The 16,680-nt window shown below is 34.3% G+C and overlaps 1 protein-coding gene across 4 annotated transcripts in view; it reads left to right on the top strand.

Annotated features, from left to right (window-relative positions):
* Positions 1–16,680, top strand: part of CWC27 (CWC27 spliceosome associated cyclophilin) — a 201,421-nt gene that overhangs the window by 916 nt on the left and 183,825 nt on the right. For all 4 annotated transcript variants that reach the window (XM_057494890.1, XM_036887715.2, XM_036887716.2 and 1 more), the window contains exons 2-4: positions 6,247–6,343; positions 13,814–13,926; positions 16,165–16,308. In XM_057494890.1, coding sequence (XP_057350873.1) covers positions 6,247–6,343; positions 13,814–13,926; positions 16,165–16,308 — 354 coding nt within the window. The remainder of the gene's footprint in view (positions 1–6,246; positions 6,344–13,813; positions 13,927–16,164; positions 16,309–16,680) is intronic.

Below are 16,680 nucleotides of genomic sequence, written 5' to 3'. Positions count from 1 at the left end.
GGGAGAATGATTTCCTGATTAATTTGATGGTCAAGGCATGTTAGTTCCCCCCAAGGTGTTTAATGCATTATGAGGCAGAGAAGTCAGTAGTGGAATAAGTATCACCTGAATTCTTGAACTGAGACTTAGTCTGTATCACATATGAAACGTGATGAACCAGCATAATGGAGAAAATATTGGGACTGAAAGTGTATAGTTGAATTAGGATAGACTAACTTTATCAGATATAAATTCTGTTGCATGACTGTATCATATGTTATTCATGCCATCTTCTGTTGATTGACATTTTGGTGAAATAATGGAGGGGATTTGAAAACAAAACCCAAAATGTTGTAACTGGTATCCCCAGGAAAAGTTTTAGTGGGTATTTTGGGCAGAGCAATTCTTTCAATTCTTTGTGGTTTGTACTTTTCCCCCCTCCTCACCCCTACCTCACGTCATTGTGAAAACCCAGAGTACCTACCTCTTCATGTTTCCAAATTGGTTGGGGTGTGATATCACCCTCAGTTGATAAACACGGGTAGAGATTGAATACAATGATCACCCTGCTAGGCCTTCAAACTTGCTGTTCTTAAGTATACTCTTTGGCCTTTTCAGATGTCACCTTAGTAGATAGGCCTTTCCTATCTACGCAAAAAGTGGCAAACCTCATTCATGTCCTGCTTCCCAGCATTCCCTGGCCCCCTTAAGTTCTTCAGTTTTTTCTACAGTACTTATAATTTATTGTTTAATATCCCTCACCTTCCCCCCACTAGATTGCAAGCACTATGAGCACAGAGACCAGCATCTAGAATGATACTTTGACACACGGTAGTAGGAGTTCAAATATGTACTAAATTAATGAATGACTGCATGCATTAATACTATGTTTCTCTGATTCTGAGAAGTATTAAACAGAAGCGAATTTGATGTTATACTTCTGCTGGTCAAGGGCAGTCTTAGTAGTTTTACTCTGGAGGAAGATTTGACGTAGTCATAAAGATGAAAAGCTTTAACAAAGATACATGACTGAACAGGAGATGTTTCATTCAGCAAATATTTTTTGAGCACATAGAACATGCCAGGCACTGTGCTGGGTTTTAGGGATACAGTGGAAAGAAAAACCAGTATTGTCCCCATTATCATGGAGTCAGTTAAGTGAAATACACATCGATCAAATAATCCTGCAAGTAAGAGTATGTAAAGTGATAAATACTCTTTCTTCTGAACAGAAGTGGGCTGAGGGAGAGCATCAGGTGTGGCCCAACTTTTCATTCAAAAACAGTTTGGGACTTTCTCCAAATAAGGCTGATTGAAGACACTGAAGCTTCAAAGTTCTGTACCATAGAGACCTTGGCAAGAATTTTGGCCTGGAAAGAATTTAAAGCAGAAATAATTACAAGATTGCTTAGTGAATGTTTGTTCAGTGCCTATACTGTGTAATGTTACATTCGGTACCGAGAGGATAGAGGTTGCAGAATAAATGGGGCACAATTCCTCCCTTTCAAGGATCATAATATCAACTTGGGAAGTAATTAACACATCATACCGTAGTTGACCCCTCACATTCATAAGTGTGCTGTGTTTTGCTGTGTCATGCTATAACTGGCCTCTGAAGATGAGGTACAGAAATGTACCACTTGATAGAAATTTCCTTATCTTCTGAAGATAAAATTTCCACATAGTATGATCATTTAATCTGAACTGTATGAACGTAAGTTTACTTAAGAAACATTTTATCATCAAAGTATTGCCCTACTTGGGAGCTTTATGAAAAGGAACCACTGACCTCTGAAATGTAGTGATGGCAAATAGGAATGTATGACCAAAGGAAGAGGAAGCTGTATGCCTTCTTTTTCAATTCAGTAGCTATCAGTGAAAAGATAAAGAAACTCTGGTAAACAGTGGCCCAACCATATATGCATTCTTTTTACTGAGTGTAAGTTGCATGAGGCAAAAACAAAAATGTGTAAGAATAATAACTACAGCAATAATAGCTACCATTTTGTAAGCATTTTGTAAGCATATTTGTCAGATACTGCTCTAAGCAGTCTATGCATAGTAAATCATTTTGTTCTCATAGCAAGTGTATGGGGATATTACTATCCCTATTTTTAGATAAGGAAACTGAGTTGCAGAAATGTTAGATACCATATTAGATACCATGCCAAAGGAAACTTTCTTAACCTTCCTAAGTGGAAAGGTCAGTATTTGGACAGCCTGACTCCAGAGTCTGGAAAGGCTGGGGGATGATGTGCATTAATTTGTTCTTCCAAGCAGTGGTTTCTAAACCAGTGAGTGCATACTTCAGGGGGTGTACAAAACATCTATGAAGTGCAAGGAGAAAATTTATATATTTCTGTATTTATTTTTTCCTTTATTTGTTTAAATGCAACATTTTATGTATAAAAGGAACATAAATTCAGTTACTTGTTCAGTTACTTTTTGTACATCATTGTAATTTTTCCTAATGCCTTGCTAAATGGGTTTGTATTCCATGGTATCTAGATTAACCAAACCAGCCCTTATAAGTTTCATATTGAAGATAATATTAATAATGTAAACTTAAGCATGCCATAAGAATATGGTAGAGCTCATATCGAATTTACCGAGTACCATAATTCCTCCAAGTGGTAAAGATACCTCAAGACAAATGCTGGGCATAGAAGCCACAGGGCATAAATCTACAAAGAAGTAAAAAGCTAACCTTTTCAAACAATATTGCTTCTCTCTCACTTACCAACTTTACATTTCCCTGTATGGCCCCGGAAGATGACTGGTTAGCCAGAGACGGGTAAGATTCCTCAAGGGAGGAACAACCTAAGACAGGCACAGTCGCAGGGGGGCCATCAGGTGAGAAATTGGGGATCAACAGAGGTGAGGCTTAGAACCTCACCCCCCCTGTCCTGAGAGAAATCTTCTGCATCCGTGGATGTTCTATTGTGCTTGTCTAGCTTGGATTAACACATAGTCTACAGGCACACACCTGATCATCTACATTTGCTCTCTTACAACACTAAACTATGTTTTCTACCTTTATCTTGCATCTACCTACCACCTCAGCATTTTATTAAAAATAATAATAATAATAAAGGGAGAAATGTGGTATCCACATATAAATCAAGTATAAAAATCAAACAAATATTCATATTTGAACTGATTGTTTATAGTTCATAATGCGTGATCAAAACCGAAAGTTTCTGTGATGACTGCCCTTGTACTGTTCACCATGTAAGAACTTATTCACTATGTAAGAATTTGTTCACCATGTAAGAACTTGTTCGTTATGCTTCAGAAGATTGGAGACTGACGAAAATTAGGCTTGGGGTGAATTAATGATTGTACATTGAGCATTGACCCCCCTATACAGAATTTTATTGTTGTTAACCATTTGATCAATAAATATGAGAGATGCCCTCTCAAAAAAAAAAAAGAATATGGCAGAGCTGATGTCTCAGCATGGGAATTCTGTCAAAAATTACAAATTATTATGAAAATCATTTGAAATACAGGTTTCTATTATTGTTAATGGTGAACTTTGCTTCAAATGTATATTGTGCCTAGACATATTTATCAGTAGAATATAAAGCCATTATGATTTTCTAGACTTAAAAACTGTTTACAGCAGGAAGATGGACCTCTATAATTTGAAAGCAACATCATGCTAAGTGAAAGAAGCCAGATACAAAAGGCCATACATTGTATGATTCTATTTATATGAATATTCAATAGGCAAATCTATAGAGACAGAAAGTAGATTAGTGGTTGCCAGGGGATAGGAGTAGGAGGAAATGGCTGACTGCAAAAGGGCACAGTGTTCCGTTTGAGGTGATGAAATGTTCTGGAATTAGATAGTGGTGGTAGTTACATAACTCTGTGGATTGTACTAAAAACCACTTTTAAAAGGTGAATTGTTTGGTATATGAATTGTATCTCAATAAAGCTGTTATTTAGAAAAAGTTCATTGTGCCATTAGTAAATATTAACTTAAGAATTATTTCAAAATAGTGTTTTTATGTAATTGTTTAAGCTTTTTGTGTTGTCTAACTTTTTAATAATATATTACTATAGTAACATAATACTACATGTATTTAACTATACATATTGTGGATGGGTGTGCTCCAATTCCTTATGCCCCTTCCCACCTGCCTTTTCTTCTTTCCTAATAGGCATACACACTTACAAAAAGTTTAGAAATCACTGTTTCAGAACTGCAAGGAAGAGAAGATATGGTTAGTTTCCCTTTAATAGTAGTGCTTTATTTCAAATATACAAGGGGGTAATGAAGTGGGACAGGACATTTTCTTTTTACTTATCTTGTGCTTTTAAGACTGGGATGTACTTCAGGCCTCATGGAAAATCAGAAGGTGTTACATAGTGTTGTCCTAGATACAATCTGAGGTCCAGGGAATTACTCAGCCTTTCAGTTTGCATCCCAAATGTGTACTTCCCAGAGAACAAGAATCCAATTGGGTTAGTTTGTCCCAATCCAATATGGAATATCTTCTTTGGGCATTGTTTCATACCAAGCCAAGTTAGGCCTTGCTCTCAGCCAGTCAATATATGGTTGCTTTTGATTTAGAAACTGTTCTCTATTGAAATCAGGTGTGGCCAGGGTAATTTCTTTTGAGAAGTGTGGCAGGGCCCTAGAACTTGCTTGATGGTCTATTTTTCCAGTATTGTATAGAATTTATGGAGAATTTTTTAGAGGCAATTTGGTGCAATAGGAAAAGCATAGTCTTTGCAGCCAGCAAGAGACCTTGAACAGTCACTTTTTTTAACTCTGGGTTTTTTTTTTTTTTTGAGTCTGTTTCTTCATAAGCCAAATGAGAGTAGTAATGCCTGTCTTATAGGTGATAGGATAAGCAAAGTCTCTGGCACATAAGCTGACACATGGAAGGTACTCAACAGACATTCCCTCCTTTTTGTAGAGGGAATGTAATGTATTGAGAAAATCGTATGCATGTGTATCTCTAGTTGTTTTATCCTTCTTTAAGATTTAAAGAAACCATTTTAAAAGTTACCACAATAGATATTTTCACCTCCTCCAGCCCAATGATTATTGAAAAATGGTTGTAAGAGATCTGTGTAGCCAGTAAAAGCTCAAAAGATATACATTCATCAATATTATATAAATTATGCAGTATAATCTGGGCTTCTGAAACAGAAATTGAAAGATAGTTATAGCAGAAATGTACTGATGAGGAGGAGCTGAGAGATACTGCTTTGCTAGTAACAAGCTTTCTGACTGGGTAATTTACTTCTTTTAGGCAGCTGTATAGGGTGGGAGCTTAACTGATGATTTTTAAGCTTCTTTCCAGTTCCAAAAATTTTGTGGAAAGTAGGAAAAGGAGTTTTGGAAAATAAAAAGAATGACTTACTTCAATGATACTGACTTCCCGTGAGCACTGGTCTCTTGTTTTTAAATACTCGTTATTTGCAAGAACATTCTAAATCTTTGTGATCACAAATCACTGACTGTTGTTCGTTGATTGACACTGGTCTACTTTGGTACACTGTGGGAGTGGGGAGTGTTGCTATGGAAGTGCCATAGTGTTCATATGTAAAGCCTAACATTCTTTTTGATCGTTTGTGATTATTAATATAACAGTTACAAGCTCTTGCCTCCTGTGGGCTTGGTATGGGTTCTGGTTGTTGCAAAGTGGCTGGCTGTACCAAGGATTAACCCCTTCAGGCCAGTAAAAAGGAGCCATCAGAGGATTCCAATGACCATATAGATGTGTGATTTTAAGACATAGCATGTTAGTTTTACACATACAATTCAGTATTAGATTAAGAAAGTTCCTTTTAAGTGAAGAATGGTAAGATTTTGAATGAGGAACTAGTGTTATATGTAGAAGGGTAATTGTAAAATTGTCTTATAGTGTCATAATTTCATGGATTTATTGTTAATTAATTTAATTAATTTCTTAATTTGTTGCACAAATTTTATTGGAAGAAAAGCCATGGGAAATGTACTTAATTAAAACAAGTTTAAATTACTGATTGTTAAATGAATAATTTTTTTTTCTGTGACTAAAAAAAGGCATATGCTGTTTTTCTCATAAATCCTAAATTATATCTGAAATATGTGTTGTTTCATTGAAACATTGAAATATCTTTAGTATAACAATAAATGCTAAGCAAAATTTCTAATTTTTATTTTAAAATCTCAAACTCATTAGTGAGTGTTTCAAGTTGAGGAGCCATTCAACTGATTATCAAGTCAAAATGATAATTTAACATAATGGTACCTTCTTTCTACAGGTTTTATTGAAAACTACAGCTGGAGATATTGACATAGAGTTATGGTCAAAAGAAGCTCCTAAAGCTTGCAGAAATTTCATTCAGCTTTGCTTGGAAGGTAATTAACTTTTAAGTTTTATTCTGTAAGATAAATTTTGTTAATTTAAAAATAAATGGCAGTGTATTTTTCCACAACATTGAAGACTGGTGTTAAATAGTGATAATGAATGACAGGAGTTGATATGAATGGTATAGCGTTGAGCTGCTGTGTCAGGAAATGGAGAGGGAAGGTGAAAAATTTCCTCCAAAATAAATCTAAAAGTCTTTAACAGAGAAATTGATCTCCCCAGATAATACTTTGATCCTTTTTATCTTCTTGGCTATTTTTTTCACTTATTTTTTTTCATCCTCTAAATATGAGTATTCCCTAAGATTGCCTCTAGTACTCTATTGTCTTTACTCTTCAGTAGTTACTTCCATCAAAATGACTGTCATATTTAGAATTCTAGCCATTTCTTCTCTATTTAACTCTATGTATCTAATTGCCTAGTGGACTTTTCTACTGGAATCTTCTACTGTTGGCTGCAGCTAAACCTGTGTAAAACCAAATTTACCTGTTTCTTCCCCAGACTACCTTGACTTTAACCTATATGATTTTAATTACCTTTTACCTAATCTTCCTCTCTCTCTCATATTCTTAATTTCTCTGCCCTCCTATTTATTCATTAGAGCTGATAAACTGCCTCAGGCAGTGTGGCTTCTTAGCTTTCTGACTTCATTTTCATTGCACTAAATAACCATATGATTTCAATTGACCATTGTTTTTATTTTCTGAGAAGTTCCTTCCTATTTCCAATTTCCCAATATCCTTGTACCTCCTTCCTATTTTCAGTCTCCTCATATCCTTATCTCCTTTTCGGAATATCTTCTCTTCCCTTCCTTACTGGCAAAATCTACCAACTTTTTAATGTCTGTTCAAAATTCCACTTTCTCTATGAAGCCTTACATCCAGCACTCAATGATGGTATTATCAGTGTCTCTGGTAATTTTTTAGATTGAATCATAAAGTGACTACTTTTCTTTTTAACAAACTTCACAGAATTATACATCCATTTGAGTGTTTTCCCCTTCAGAATATTTCTTTATAGAACTAAACATTCCAAATATTTTTGTAACTTGTTGGCTTTTAGAGTACATTGCACATGGTTTTGAATATCTCTATGGTGACAAATCATTGTCCTTCTATCTATTTTTTAGAGGCAGACAAGGTTAGTCAAGATATCAGAAAACAGCATTTTGAGTCAAAAGCAAGGTGTAAAAGAGAATCCAAAATAATCAGTAGTAGGGTGCAGTGAGAGAGAGCTCTCCAAATAGGTAACTAGACAAATAGATAATTGCTACGGGAACATTTAAGTAATAAAAATATCCAGACTCTCCTATACTGCCCCATAAAAAACTGCTGAAAAATAGAAAAACCATCTGCAAAAACCACTTTAATAATTGCTGTGGCAGGCAGGAAGGAAATTGAGTCAGACAGGTAGTTCAGTTCGAAAAGCCTCAAGTAACTGTCAACAGAGCTGAGAAATACAGTGGACACAGAAAAGGCAGGCTTGTTTCTGGAAAGAAGTTTTGAAGAATCAAAAGCTCAGATTTTACAGGAGAAGAGTGAAAGTAGAAAAACATTAGACCAAATGAATGGCAAATTACAATCCATGACCAGGTGAATGGAAGAAACAGAAAACATCTGGATGTAATAGGACAATGAAGAAGAAATAAGGTTCTTAAGTAAAGAAATGATGAAACTTAATTAGAACAATGAAAAATTGTTCCACCATTTATGAGAATACAAGGAGAAAGGACAAAGAATAGGAAAATAATAAGAGAAATAACTAGAGCAGTTCTCTTAATTAAACAGGGGAGAGAGAGAGAATTATTATTACAAAGGCTAACAAGAAACCTGAGAAGACTAATTTAAATAAAGATACTCCGAAATGAATAAACTCAAAGTTTTAAAAATATAATTCACAGAACCCTATTTTAATTCTCTGATTCTATGGTTTAAATAAGTCATGATATTTCTAGATCTTGTAACATTCATGTCAATATATTTTTTTGAAGGGATAGTTTCTAGAATTAAAAAGCAAATGAATAAAAATGAGGAAATAGGAGCCCATCCTTTAGACATGGCTCGCAAGTAAAAAGGTATTCACAGTTAAAGGGTACTTCTTAGCCTTTCTTTTTTGTCCAGTTTTATTGAAATATATTGACAAATACAAATTGCATATATTTAGGTTGTATGACCTGATTTGCTTACATGTGTACAATGTGGTGATTTATTATACATATACATTGTGAAATGATTACTGCAATCAAGTTAAGTAATATATCCACCACCTCACAGTTTCCTTTTTGTGTATGTGGTTGGAACACTGGAAACCTACTTTCTTAGCAAATTTCAAGTATACAATACATTATTACTAACTATAGTCTCTACGCTGTACATTGAATCCTCTGAACTCATTCATCCTGTAATTGAAAATGTGTGCCTTTGACCATCATCTCCCCATTTCCCCTACCCTCCAGCCACTGGCAACCATCATTCTGTTCTCCAGCTCCAGGAGTCCAGCTTCTTTAGATTTCACATACAAGTGAGACCAGATGGTACTGTCTTGCTGTGTCTGAAGGAGGTTTTTAGTTCTTATGGAAACAAAAGATCTATAATTACTCAAACTTAATCTTGGATTTCAGGTCTTTGTGAGATAGTGAACATTTTTAAATGAGTGAAAATTTTAAAAAATTGTAAGCTTAAAGAGTATATTAAAAAGAAGAGAAGTTTTTAACTTTGATAATTTTATTAGTTCCTCTGAAGTATGAGGAAGAAGTAAAATTTTAGGTCTGAAACAAAGTGGGGAGCAGAAAGAGAAGTAGATAAGAAAATCAAATTCTTTATCTTTTATGTGACTGTTAATTTCTTTACTTCTATTTTACCTCAGGCTTGTCTCTTCAAAGTCCCTGCTTCACAAGTTATCTTTTATCTTCTGCCTCCTTTAAAAATAGTTTACTAGTTTACTAGTTTTTTAGAAGTGACAAAAATAAGTATATATTAAGTTAAAAGAATATTTTTACAAAACTAAAGTAGTTGTTAAAAAGCAGAGAGGCTAAATGAGACAGATCACAAAAGAAGTTTTAAATTAAAAATTAGTGATAATATTTATAAGATTAAACACAAAACACAAGAATCTAGAGAAAAAAACAGATAAATGATTTTAAAAAGGCAACTGTAAGTTCCTGTATGGCCTTGAGCAGGGATATAATTAGTCATGTATATCATGATAGCCATACATTTGCTACAGCCAGAAGTAAAAACTGTAATGACAAATACCGGAACCATACCATTCATATAGGAGCTTCATTTCTTATCTAAGATACATGTAAATTTCTTTTTCCAATAGTGGAGAAGATTCAGGAGGATAAAATGAACATGCACAATGAAATTTTAAAACCTCTTTCTTCAAGATAATCATGGGAATAAAACATAAAAATTTAAGAAGAATATCAAATATTATTGCTTACAGCAAAATCTGTTATAGCACATGGTAAGCTGTAAAGACAACTATGAATGCAGTGATTATTAATAAATCACAAGGAAGTAAAATAGTCCATATGGGAATTTTGTGGAAATTTAAAATTCTAACCATGATAGAAAACAAAACTATTGTATTGTGTGTGTAGAGAAATTATAGAAAACTCCTACTCAGTACATATAGTAGTATAATAATTTTATTCAACCAAAAAGAATACAATTAGGAAAAAAAATTAAAGTAAACATCATTGAAAGACTTAATAAGTATGAAAAAGGAATAAAATGGGTAATTTTAAAATTTAAAAGCCCAAGTAATAAAGACCTCTTTCATGTCCCCCTTCACTCACGTCTGATAGATCTCTGAGTCTTATTCATCCTGCTTCCCAGAGATTCCTTGAATCTGTGCATCTCAAAATAAGCCATAATCATGTTAGACTCTTTGGACAGCAGGTGCTCTCTCTCTTTCCAGTCTTCCAATCCATTCTCCATCCTGGGAGTTTAAGGGACCTTTTGAAAAAAACACATCTGATCATGTGCTCAAAACATGTTGATTGACTACATATTATGGGCCTAAAAAATAAATTTCCATTTTCTGATTGTGGGTAAAATTGCAATATTTCCAGAATCTCTCACCTGGCCTTAGTTCATCTCCATATCAATAGGCGTTTCCAAACGATGGAGAGAAGTAGTCCATGTCCATATCAATACAAGGGGGATGGGGAATGAACAGCATCTGGACCAGAGAGGTTTGGTGGGGCCTTTGGAGCCTGGTCGTGAGAGACACAGGTGAGCAGGAGTAGATGACTGCTTGTAAGCAACAAACAGGTTTCTCCCACTTTATTTCTCCCTTTGACTGATTTTGGCTTCAAAGGTTTATTTGCTCCAGTCTGGGACCACACTTTCCACCAGAGTTACACTGATAAAGATTGCGGTATATATTATATAAATGAAAATGTTAAAGTTTGACCTCACATTTGTGTTGAACTTGAAAATTTATAGGTTGCTTCCACTTATTTTATTTAATCTGCAGAACAACTGTGTACGTTAATTTATATTATTAGTTTTACAATAAGAAACTTACATGGACAGCATGATGACTATAGTTAATAATACTATATTGCATATTTGGGAGTTAATAGCTAAGAGAGTAAATAAAAGTTCTCATCACAAGAAAAAAAATTTTATAACTATGGGTGGTGATTAGATATTAACTACACCTATTGTCATGATCATTTCACCATATAAACAAATACTGAATCAGGATGTTATACACCTGAAACTAACATAATATATGGCAATTATATCTCAATTAAAAAAGAAAAGAAAAAAGAAGAAAATGGAGTTTAAAGTTGCACAGCTAACAAAAGGCAAGACTCAGAACTCCTGACTGTCATGTAAGTGTTCATCTGAGTAAATGGTTACTTAGGGATGTAGGAGTGATAGTTTTAGACCTCTTGGCTTTTATAGTTTGTGTTGGTACCAAAGAGAACTTGTCTGCTCTGGGGAGCAGTTATGAATATAGATAGAGCTGCCTGACAGCTCTTCTGTGGGAGAAGGGATTGAAAAATATAGGTTGATTTTCCTTTTTGCTTCTCCCAGCCATCCTGTGTACATAGTTGTTACACATTACATTTTTTTAATTGATTTTTTATCTAGTTATGCCTTGCAAATGGAAAAAATTATGTGGGTGCCTGTAAGGCACTATATTACAGAACTTTATGAATTATGGTAAACCAGTCACATTTTGATATAAAGTGTCACAAAGTATCCATGTAATAGGTACTTTATGAATTGTATCAGTAATTATATCAGTACAATGCCTGGCCCACAGTAGCCTCTTGATAAATATTTGTCATTGAATGAGTTAGTTTGTGTTTAGCTGCAAATAATAGAAGACTTAACTCAAAATTATTTAAATAACAAAGACATTTATCACCCTATGTGACTAGAAATCTGGTATCTTCAGGCATTTCTGTAGCCAGTGAAGCCTTTTCAGGGAACTGTTCTCTTTCCATCTTTTGCTTCACAATCCTTACTCAGTAGTTGACTCCACCTCAGCCTACTCTGTTGCAACTTGTTTTTTGCTTATTTTTATAACAACAACAATAATATTAGCTTTGGATTATTCAACACTTCTTTCAGGGCTAGACAAATATTCTACATTTATTTTCCTTTTGTATTACCTGACTGATTAAGTTCAAAACTAACATCAGTGAGATAAACTTTTTCTTTCCTCTCACTCAAGGAATTTTTTATAAAACTGAGGTCAAGTTTGCATGGCATAAAACTAGCGATTTCAAAGTGTACAATTCAGTGGTATTTAGTATATTCACTATGTTGTGCAACCAGCACTTTTGTCTAGTCCTGAAACATTTTTATCACCCCAAAAGAATACCCATTTTTAAACAATCACTCTTGACTTTCTTCTCTCAAGCACTTGGCAGCTACCAGTCTGCTTTTCAGCTCTTCAGATTTACCTATTCTTGATATTTCATGTAAATGGAATCATACATTATATGAGTTTTTATGTCTTGGTTCTTTCCCTTAGCATGTTTTTGAGATTCATCTATGTTGTGGTGTGTATCCATGCTTCATTCCCTTTTTTGGATGAGTAATATTCCAGTGTGTGTGTGTATACACACACACACACACACACACACATATGTATATCACATTTTGTTTATCCATTCATTCACTGATGGACATTTGAGTTTTTAACCTTGTGCCAATTGTGAACAGTGCTACTATGAACATTCATGTACAGTTATTTGCTTAGTACCTGTTTTCAATTTGGGGGAGTATATATATAGAACTGAGATTGTAGGGTAATTCTACATTTAAATTTGTATAGAATCATCAAACTGTTTTCCCCAATGACTATACAATCCAACTAACAATGTACAAGGGTTCCAGTTTCTCTACCTCCTCACTAATACTTGTTATTTTCTTTTTGGGTAATAGCCATCCTGGTGGAGGATATGTAGTGTTAATTTATGCAGTTTTGATTTGCATTTTGTTAATGATTAATGATGTTGAGAACCTTTTCTTATGTGTACTAGCTATTGTTGTTACTTAATATAAACTCTCAGATTCATTCAGATCCTAATTCTTGCCTCTCTGTTCCCATCAAATTCTTTGCTTATGTTTTACCTCATTGAGCTGCCATACTCCTGCCATACCCGACTTCTCTGTGAAATCTCCTAAATGATTCTTGATTCCAGATAACAAGTGGCATTAAGAGGTCTTATATGATCTTCTATGTTTATGCTTCCTAATAATACATTTATATGTAAATATATGTCATTTTTCTCAATCATTTAACAAATTTATTGAGAGTCTAATTGGACTCAGATATTGTGTTATATATTTGGTTTATTTATTGAAAGTTTTTTGAGGAGGGTACATTGGTGCTAGATCTATAATTAATGAATAATTTTGATATATTTTGGGTTTGTATGTTCTTTGTACAAATTAACTTTCTGCAGGCAGATGAATAATTAGAAAATAAGGCATTCATTTTTGCCAGGGTTCTCAGCCTTGGAGCTACTGACATTTTACATCCGTTATTCTTTGTTGTGGGAGCTCTCTTGCGCTTTGTAGGATCTTTACCAGTATCCCTGGCCCCTACTCACTGGATATCAGTTGCATCTCCCACATGTGACAAGAAAATATTTCCAGATATTGACAAAAATTCCCTAGAGAACAAAGTTGCTACTTTTCCTCCCCCAAGTTGAGAACTGCTGTTCTATACGAAAACTCTTTGAATTTTATTTGAAAACTTTTAATTCAGAGTTTGAGAATAAATAAAAAATGATAACCATGGTTTCTGTAGAGATTGTATTGTTTTGAGTGATATTTTATAGTAAATATGGAAGAAAAGGTTTTTGTTTAGGAGCCTATTTAACATTCTTGGAAAAAAATCTTGTGACTCCAGTTGTATTATTTCTGACAACTGTAGATACATTTCATTTTGGACTTTGATAAGTTATTTTCAATATTTTCCAGCCTATTACGACAACACCATTTTTCATAGAGTTGTACCCGGTTTTATAGTCCAAGGGGGTGATCCTACTGGTACAGGGGCTGGTGGAGAGTCTATCTATGGAGCCCCATTCAAGGTGAGACCAAATTTTATTATTTATTTGCAAGTCAACTTGGATTGCTTAATTGAAAATGATTGTGCCCAAGAAGAAAATGAACTTCACGTTAGTGTACAAAATTGGATGTCTATCAAATATTTAGGGCTTTACAAGCATAAGAGCAACACTTACTCCAACAAGCATTCTTTTTAAATCCTGTTATTGCAGATTTTATGATAGATTGAACTCAGGAGGAGCAAAGGTGGCAGTGAGGAAAATAAGTCAGAAAAAAGACTATGTAACATATATTCTGATATCTATATCTGATCTCTACAACTCTGTAAATATAAAACATTTTTAGAACATTGCATATGCTGTCCTGTTTTAAAACATTTTATTTAACATTGTATGGAATTTGTATCAATCCGTGTGGACTGCTATAAGAAAGTATCACTGACTGTGGCTTCAGTGATAGGAATTTATTTCTCACAGTCTGAATGCTAGGGAGTCTGAGATCAAGGTACTGGCAGTCAGTTCCTTGTGTAGATTCTCCTCCGGGCATGCAGATGGCTGCCTTTTTGCTATGGTTTTACATGATGGAAAGAGAAAGCTCTGGTGTCTCTTCCTCTTTTTGCAAGGGCACAAGCTCTATAAGATTCGATTAGGGATTCACCATTATGACCTCACTGAACCCTTATCATCTTTGTACGGGTCCTATCTCCAGTACAGTCACATTTCAGGTTAGAACTTCAATATATGAATTGACTGGGTTGGCAGGGAGGGGGGCGGTGGGCACAATTCAGTCCATAGCAGAATTCATTCTAAATTGTACACAATAGGCATGTAGAGCACAACACGAAATTGCAAGGGGAACAGATGAAAGAAGCAACATAGAAAATGTTATTAAGAAGTGTGAGTATTAATCAAGAATAGGTTAGTGATTTAGCTGTGAAGATAGATCTAAAAAGAAAAAAGACTTAATGTCATAGTAAAGATATTAAGAATAACAGCGAATCCAAGTGAAAACCGAAAGTTAGCCATTTATTATTTATTTATTAATCTGATGGTACCAGTATCCATTTACTGAATGAGTGAACATCAATAGCTCTTAAAATATAGGAGTTTTTGAAGACTCAGTGTTTATACTAATGAGTTAGAGTGTCTGGAGTTTCCTTTGATTTTTTGCTGGGTCAATGTGTGATTCTTGAGGAAAAAAAGATTTGAGCTGTATGCTTTAATTTCCAGATAATAAAGGCCTTAGAAAATATGGAATGATAATAAGAAAGTCTTAAATGTCACTGTTAGACTATTTTATGTTTTATCAAATTTAGATATCTTATGGTTTAGAACCTTCATCTAGTAGGAATCATTCCTTTATTATTGTGTGTAACAGAATAGCTCTTTTTGACAATTCCTTTCTAAATTGAGATTTTTTGCTTATTATGTTCTGGTAATACAGTTATCTTGTTAAGTTTTTCAATTAGGTTATTTTTAATACACTATACAGAGTTACTATATTTTGAGTTAAAATGTCTTAAGAATTATTTATTAAGGAAAAATAATTTCCTTTCTGAAAAGCATTGATTTTATATAACCTGGCAACATTATAAACAAGTCTAGTATCCAGTCTGGATAGGAATTCTGTTAACTAAGAGACTAATGTATATGTTATGTAGCCCTACCACAGCAAGAAACCACCTTAGGAAGGCTTGCCTCTGCTCTTTTGAAAACTGGCAAATGGGACCAGTGCCAGTTCAGAGAAGATTCAACTTAGGACATTAAAAAACACAGTGAACACCTAACACAATCATAGTCAATTCCTTGAATTTAAAAACAAGAAGAAAGCAATTGCTTCATTTAGAACAGGGTAGGGAGGGACAATAGTTGAAGACTCCACAATAATTCAAACGTAATTTTCTTGGAGAAAAAATAGGGGGTTCTACACGCTTAGATGACTTTGAGGAATGGGAAAAATAGGAGAAAGACTTAGAAATCCATTCCCCTTTGAGTATCCTTCCTCTATGCAGTTAGGTAGTTTTCCTCAAAATAAGCTAAATTTGTGGCTAAATCGATTTAGAAGATACTTACAGGCCAGTGAAGACAAGTTGAATAGCATTGAAGAGATAGTAAATATTGGATTTAATTATATTTGAAAATCAGTTAAATAAAACTTCATCATTTTTTATTGTAAATTGTATGGGAACTTGCAGGGTAGCTGAATATGGAGGGCCTTATAACTGAGGTCATTTACTAAGTCCTTTCTTTTTTATGCTTGAGGATGAATTCCACTCACGGTTACGTTTTAATCGGAGAGGACTGGTTGCCATGGCAAACGCTGGTCCTCATGATAATGGCAGCCAGTTCTTCTTCACACTGGGTCGAGCAGATGAACTCAACAATAAGCACACCATCTTCGGAAAGGTTTGTGTCCAGTTATCTTATGCTTCTAGGATACATATGGTCAACTATTCACGAGCTGCCTTCATAGAAATATTCCTGAGGACATTTACTTAATATTTCTAAAAATGATGGAATATATTCCTGTTTTAATGAACTGTGAGGGCCCACCTGAATTTTTGTGTGTCCCAAATAAGTCATCGGTTTTGACTTTAAAATTTTCTTTTTTCTAAAATCATGCTAATGGTATTAGCTACTATATTACCCAGCTGATATTTTTGTTACATTTTTAGAAGGACTCTTAGATAATGACATTTAGTAGTTTAAAATTTATTTTGTTAATGATGAATTCCCTTAAGTTCAAAGTGGAAGTTACGTTAATATTAAAACTTTTTA

This window comes from Manis pentadactyla, chromosome 2 (assembly GCF_030020395.1).
Source record: "Manis pentadactyla isolate mManPen7 chromosome 2, mManPen7.hap1, whole genome shotgun sequence".
In the NCBI taxonomy this organism is placed as follows: domain Eukaryota; kingdom Metazoa; phylum Chordata; class Mammalia; order Pholidota; family Manidae; genus Manis; species Manis pentadactyla.
The sequence above is the reverse complement of the archived record's forward strand: the minus strand, read 5'-3'. Positions and strand labels throughout refer to the sequence as shown.